This window comes from Nicotiana tomentosiformis, chromosome 5 (assembly GCF_000390325.3).
Source record: "Nicotiana tomentosiformis chromosome 5, ASM39032v3, whole genome shotgun sequence".
NCBI classification, from domain to species: domain Eukaryota; kingdom Viridiplantae; phylum Streptophyta; class Magnoliopsida; order Solanales; family Solanaceae; genus Nicotiana; species Nicotiana tomentosiformis.
Genome location: NC_090816.1, coordinates 110470734 through 110478206, shown reverse-complemented (window position 1 = coordinate 110478206; position 7473 = coordinate 110470734). Strand labels below are relative to the sequence as shown.

At 38.0% G+C, this 7473-nt stretch overlaps 1 protein-coding gene across 1 annotated transcript; it reads right to left on the bottom strand.

The window, feature by feature from the left end:
- Positions 1-218: 218 nt before the first annotated feature.
- Positions 219-2282, bottom strand: LOC104093664 (cytochrome P450 78A7-like). Its single transcript, XM_009599448.4, has 2 exons — positions 1275-2282; positions 219-1087 (listed from the first exon to the last, which is right to left on the bottom strand). The coding sequence occupies exons 1-2, from the start codon at positions 2259-2261 to the stop codon at positions 464-466; spliced, it is 1611 nt and encodes a 536-aa protein (XP_009597743.1). The 5' UTR covers positions 2262-2282; the 3' UTR covers positions 219-463.
- Positions 2283-7473: the final 5191 nt, after the last annotated feature.

Sequence of the window (7473 nt, the reverse complement as noted above, 5' to 3'; positions counted from 1 at the left end):
GAGGTAAGACAAAACTTCAAGCAATATCGTCCCCTGCCCACTCTATCGGCGAAAAAAAAATAAAGAAAAAGAATAACCTATTTTTGGAAGAAATTTGAATAGTTTTCTAACTACAATATTTTTAATTATTTATTATATAGTAACAGATTCTGAAAATATGGTTCAACGAGATAGAAGATGTTACCGAAAAAACAATAAATATTATTACAAATCACTGATTTGCAATAAAACATAATAATTTTCTTCCAAAACAAGAATGCACAAGGTCACAGGAATCTCTACATAGGTTCAAAATTGGAGTCCACGTTCGACTGGCTTTCATATTTGACACAAGAACAGCTTGTAACTGTATGCAGGAATATCATATCGTGCCCCAAATTTGCCAATCCAAATTCACCTATAAGGTTCAGAGATGTAGGAAAATATAAAAAAATAGAAATAAAAATAAGACACACAGAGAACCCTAAAACGGAACATTCCTCTGAATGGCCATAACAACAAGGGGATTCTTCATCTCACATGATAATTTCAGAACTTCTTCCAAGTCAACTGGATGGATTTCATCCTGGACCCACTCGAAATTCTGCAGCAACTTGGCCACCCACAGCATCACTATGACCAATCCTAAATTCTTCCCCGGGCACACTCTCCTCCCTGCCCCAAACGGTGCCAAGCGGAGGTCACCACCTCTCACGTCAACATTCGCACCACCTTCAGCCTCCATGAAACGCTCAGGCTTGAACTCAAGTGGATTTTCCCACACATCGGAATCATGTGTAATAGCCCACATGTTAACCATTGCTGCCGTATGAGAGGGAACAACCATGCCATTGCTTAGTTGAACGTCAGTTGTAGAAAGTCTTGCCCAGGAGAGAAGTGGACCTGGTGGATGAACCCTTAAAGTCTCCTTCACAATTGCCTGTAAGTATGGCATCCGAGCAACGTCAGCATCAGTCACGGCTTTACCCATTGTGACATCATCAACTTCTTTTTGTAACTTCTTCAGCACCTTAGGGTGTAATATAAGCTCAGCCATAACCCACTCCGTTAAGAGTGCCGTAGTATCAGTTCCTCTAAAAATCATTTCCTGCATAACATTAAATGAATTTACACAATCTGCATAATTGGAACCACATAAAAAGTTTTTCACAATTAAGTACAACCATTTAACTAAATACAACTTGCTAGTCAAGACCATATTTAACGCTTCAAAATTACTCACCTATATTTAATGTGAATAATTACGGTTATGTAAATATATTATTTTTACGTACCCATAGAACGGCAACCATGTCATCTTCCTCTAGCTCTTCTGCTCCATCAAGAGATAAAAGAACGTCCACAAAATCTGCATTATCCGACACCGTTTTGGATTCAGCACTGCACCTGTGTTCCTCAATAATGGCTTTGACAAGCTTTCGTACACGTGGCACAAGAGCTTCACAACGTTGGACAATACCGGAAGGGTCATAGAAAAACCTCAGCCACGGAAGATAATCAGACCAATTAAAAGCACCCAATAATTCAAATCCTTCCTTCACCATATCTTGCAACTCCTTTAGCTCTTTGCCATTTTTATTATAGCGTTTTCCAAAAACACTTCCCATTATATTATTCAAAGCAGCCAACTGTAAATGTTTCCTCAAAGAAACTGTCCCATTTTCCAACTGTTCATTTACTATGTCACGTATCATAACGGAGCAGTCAAGTTGACGGCCCGTTTCATGCGCCGCAATTCGCTTTGGTGCAAAGAGATGCGACGAAGCAATACGGCGCAGCAAACGCCAATAAGTTCCATTAGGAGCGAACCCGATGGCTCGGCTAAACATAAGGCTCTTAGCGGATTGTTTAATGGGGCGATCAGCAAACTGAGGAGAAGTTAGAATCTCTTTAGCTATTTGAGGATCGGAGGACACAACTACAGGGGTAGAACCAAGGCTAAAAGCCATAAGCTGTTTAGCTTTTTGAGTCCAAGCCGCGGAGGCTAAAGAGCGATGAGCCAAGCCGCGGCTTAGAGTGAAAAGGCTACCGATAATTGGAAATCCACGGGGTCCAGGAATTGGGATTTTTCCACTATGGTTACGACCATTTTTCCAAGCTACACCCCCGGGGGAACAAGCCCAGGTGATTAGAGTGATTGACAGAAAGGCTAAAACAATGGAAATGATAACATATTCGTCAAGAAAAGTTTTCGAACCAAGAAATGCTGGTAGTGTAAACACCCACCAGTTGGAATCCTTTGTCATCATAACCAAATCCATGAAACCAAAGAAAATGAAAGGTTTTAGACAGAGATACTAAGAGAGAGGGGAAGAGACTCAAGAGAAAGAGAGAAAGATAGAGGGAGAGGAGAGATGGAATTTTTGATGTTTTAAAATGAAAAGTTTACTGAGTTTAAATAGGCTGGGAATTGGAAGGAGGCAATCAATGAAAAATGAGTCAAATTCATTGACTTACCATAAAATATTTAGTAGTCATATTAAAAAAAGTTTTAGTAATCTTATTCATCAAAATCTTGTGATAAATCATAGGTAGAAAGCATTTCTTTTGAACATCTTACCATAAAATATACTATATGGTAACCTTATTACATTATTATCTTGCTATAAAAAAAAATTCCAGGACTTTCGGTTTGGATTTTGTTTTCCAAGTCAAAAGATATTAATGGAACTTCCATATATAATAATGATAAGAGACTATAGCTTTATAGAAAACTACTGAAATACTAGAGATAAATTAGGGAAAATAATTAATATATTATCATGTTTAGCTAAATATCTAGGAATTTATCACATCACCTTTCTTAAAATTAGAATTATACATACATAAATGATCTACAAGTATGTATTAAGTTAGACCATAGACCATTTCGTGTAGAGTCAAAAGAAATTTCTCGCTTCTCCGACGTGGCTTTTTTGTATATTTTTGGTGTCAATATTGAAAATAATAATACGTATGAACAAAATTCAAAGGGAAGGAAAGCCGTTCATGTACTATACATATTTCTCATTGTTTGCATTCTTGACGTTATTTCTTCATTTTTCTTTTGATTTTCCAATTTATTGTGTTCACTTACTCAATGATTAGATAACGAAGAAAGTGTTTTGAACATTAAATAAGAGTGTATGTCAATATTTTCGAAGTGGTACGAAGAAGCACAGGTGGTTTGGAGCCTCTACAAAAATAAAATATTTCAAGATGAATAAAGAAAGATTTTTTTTTTTTAAAGATTTCAGATCAATTTAGAATGTACTACTACTCTAATAAGGACGAAGCTAAAGACGTTTTCTGCACCCCAAAATAGAAAAGAAGCCACAAACATTTTTCTAGGGTAAAGAGCATCAATTGTGCACTTGTGCTTAAACTTTTATTAATTTAAATATGTTTAACACACTGATCTTAGAATACGCACATTACATATATATCTATTTTCAAGGATTACCAAATTTTAACTATCATTTTGTGTTTGAGATATACAATAAAATTTTCTAAAAAAGTGTACAACCTAGTTGTCAATCCTAGTTAGTTAACTCAATAAAAGAAAAAGTTATGTCATAGAAGTCCTCAATCATCTCTCTCAAAATATTCAACTTAAATTATTTCATTACTTCAATTTCACAAGATATTATACTTTTTTAATATCATCAAGAACACATAATCCTAGATCTAGAGTTGATGGCTTAAAATTTTTAGTACTGACCTCATTATATTTTTTAAATTAGAAGTTCACAATTTATGTTACATGTCAAAAATTATGAATTCGGTTGAACGCATGCATAACACAAATTAAAGGTCATTTCTAGTTAACTTTCTAGGAGATGAATTATGGGCAGAGATAACAAATTATTTGTAACGATCCGGCCAGTCATTTTGATTATTTTAGTCCCGTTCTCCTATTTATTGCCTCCTCTATGTTGTATTGTGGTTATGTGACTTACCGGGGTATTTAGTTTTGGTTTCGGGTGAATTTCGGAGTGAAATGGGACACTTAGTCCCTAAGTTGGAAGTTTAAGTTGAAAGAATTGACTGTAGTTTCACTTTTGTGTAAATGACTCCGGAATGGAGTTTTGATTGTTCCAATAGTTACGTATGGTGATTTAGGACTTAGGAAAGTGTCCGGATTTTGATTTAGAGGTCCGTAGGTCGTTTCGGATTGAATTGGCGAAAGTTAGAAAGTTAAAGATTTGGAAGGTCGAGAAGTTTGACCGAGAGTTGAGTTTATGAGATTACATAATCCTGGGACTGATTATAATCTCTCCTTTTATATGAAATAGCTAATAATTGTAAGTATTTGATATAAGTTTATTCTGATTTGATTAAATTTTGGTATATAAAAAACATTAGATTAATTCTATAAACTTTACACCCTTACAGTAAAACTAATACACAATGTGCGTAGAGTTATATTACCAATTTATTTAATCAAAGTTGAAGAGTAAGCTAGTTTTTGGTTACACTTGTATATATGGAAACATCTTTACTAGAGATACGACAAAACTTCAAGCAATATCGTCCCCTGCCCAATCTATCGGCAAAAAAAAAAAAAAGAAAAGAAAAGAAAAGAAAAAAAGAATACCTATTTTTGGAAGAAATTTGAATAGTTTTCTTACTACAATATTTTTAATTATTTATTATATCGTAACAGATTCTGAAAATATGGTTCAACGACATAGAAGATGTTACCGAAAAAACAATAAATATTATTACAAATCACTGATTTGCAATAAAACATAATAATTTTTTTCCGAAACAAGAATGCACAATGTCACAGGAATCTCTACATAGGTTCAAAATTGGAGTCCACGTTGGACTGGCTTTCCTATTTGATACAAGAATAGCTTGTAACTGTATGCAGGAATATCATATCGTGCCCCAAATTTGCCAATCCAAATTCAACTATAAGGTTCAGAGATGTAGGAAAATATAAAAAAATAGAAATAAAAATAAGACACACGGAGAACCCTAAAACGGAGCATTCCTCTGAATGGCCATAACAAAAGGGGATTCTTCATCTCACAAGACAATTTCAGAACTTCTTCCAAGTCAATTGGATGGACCTCATTTGGGACCCACTCGAAATTCTGCATCAACTTGGCCACCCATAGAATCACTGTGACCAATCCTAAATTCTTCCCCGGGCATACTCTCCTCCCTGCCCCAAACGGTGCCAAGCGGAGGTCACCACCTCTCACGTCAACATTTGCACCACTTTCAGCCTCCATGAAACGCTCACGCTTGAACTCAAGTGGATTTTTCCACACATCGGAATCATGTGTAATATTCCACATGTTAACCATTGCTGTCGTATTGAGAGGGAACAACCATGCCATTGCTTAGTTGAACGTCAGTTATAGAAAGTCTTGCCCAGGAGAGTAGTTGATATGACACGTGGTCGTCTAAAGAGAGGACACGTGGAACTCAAGACGGGGATGGCCAAAGACCGAACGCAGCCATTACGCTTGTCACCGGAAGGATAACGTTCATAAAAGGTGTGTTAAATGTTCTGCGCCCGGTAGCATTTAATAGGAAATATTCTGCAGCATTAAGAGCGATGGTCCGTTACAGAGAATTTGGCATTTATTCTCACCGTTACGTCTTCATCAATGACCCTCATAATTGACATTAAAGGAGGGCACGATCCTAGGACCTTCTTCCCTAGATATAGCTATAAATAGTGAGCTCAATTATCATTGTAATGGACACGAATTTTCTGGCAAAACTTATATTATATTCTATACAAAACTTAATACAATCTTACTTTCTTACTTTTTGATCTCATCCTTGCTGTGTCCGGAAACCTTGTTCCCGGAACTGTCATCTCTGTCGTTTCGTTTGTATTTCAAGGCTAAGTATTGTACATTTCTTCAATTATTGCATTATTTTAGGATCAAATTATTTCACTTGTCTAGAAATCGCGTATAAATTTAACTGTACCGTTTTACGGATAAATAGTTTGGCGCCCACCGTGGGGCCTAGACAGCCGTGCAATTAAATTAATCCTTGTCTTTTTTACTAACATGATTTGATTATTTTGTTTTAGAAAAATTCGTAAAAAAATGGCAGATAACACCATTAACAACACGTACAACCCAGAAATTCGAGGGGATCAGCCTCATTTCGAGGATTCAATCAGTGATACCCGCAACGAGAAAAATGATGCCACGCCGGTGCATGACAAGCAGAACCCTCGACAGGTTCGAGAGACAACTCCCGATGACGCTGATGAGGAGCATATCGTGGATGCGGTGAAGATCATGCGTGAACAACAAGCAATCATTCTAGGCCATCTCACGTGGCAGGACCAGGTTATGAAGGAACTAAAGCAGGCACTATTAGAGGCTTCAAATAATGCAAACAGATGAAATCCAATTCCTCTCGGTGCTCCTGCAAACCAAACAACGTAGAGAGTCGACAACAACTCTCCTAGGGGCGAAGTTGGCTCCGACGAGGCCAGGGAACCAGATCCGATCTCAACAACGAGAACGATCCGTTCAAGAATGAACTGTTACGATTTATGAGGGAAGTAAATTCCCACATGGACCAATCCCAGGCGCGCCACCAATATTGAAGGGCATGGACTCGAAGAAGTATACTCAATTACCGTACAAGCCAAGTGCGACACCAGAACTAATCCCCAATCGATTCAAAATGCCTGAAGTGCCAAAGTATGACAGGACTTCATACCCACATGAGCATATTACCACCTACACAATGATGACCAAAGAAAATGATCTAGCTCCTCACGAAATTGAATCTGTGCTGCTAAAGAAATTTGGAGAAACTCTCACGAGGGGAGCCCTAACGTAGTATTCATTATTACCCGAGCATTCCATAGATTCCTCTGAGATGCTCGCGGATTCTTTCATCAAGGCTTATGTCGGGGCCATAAAGTACAATCCCGGTAGGCCGACATATTCAGGATCACACAAGGAGAATTCGAATTATTACGAGAGTTCGTTACCCAATTCCATAAAGAAAGAATGTTTCTCCCAGCTGTTCCGGATAAATGAGCAGCTGAAGCATTCACCAAAGGTTTGAACCCGAGAAGCTCAGATGCTTGCCGGAAGCTGAAGGAGAGTAACTTGGGCAGATGTCCAGAACCGGTACGAGTCAAAGATAAGAATTGAAGATGACCAGGTCAGTTCCACATCAACGGCCAAAGGACGGGAGAAGAGCAGAGAAAAATCAAAGGATGACTACGACGCGGATAGACGGACTCCAGGGGCCGGTTTTTGCCCTACGAGCAGACCAAAGGCCATGGAAGAAACTTCTGGGCAGCAAACAAGTTCATTGTTGACAGAAGGACCGATCGTGGTCGAAACAATAGATCACTCCAGGATAAGGAGACGTCGGGGTCTCCGGATCCTTCTTACCCCAAGTTGTCGGAATATAACTTTAACGTCAGTATAGTGGAGTTAGTGTAAGCCATGAGATCGGATTCCAGCCAGAGAGATCCCAACATATGGTGCGAGT

Excerpts from the sequence above, each read along its gene's own strand:
- LOC104093664 (XM_009599448.4), bottom strand. The coding sequence starts at position 2,261 with ATGGATTTGGTTATGATGACAAAGGATTCCAACTGGTGGGTGTTTACA. Across the intron at positions 1,088-1,274 it reads ACATGGTTGCCGTTCTATGG|GAAATGATTTTTAGAGGAAC; the intron begins GTACGTAAAAAT and ends AATGTTATGCAG.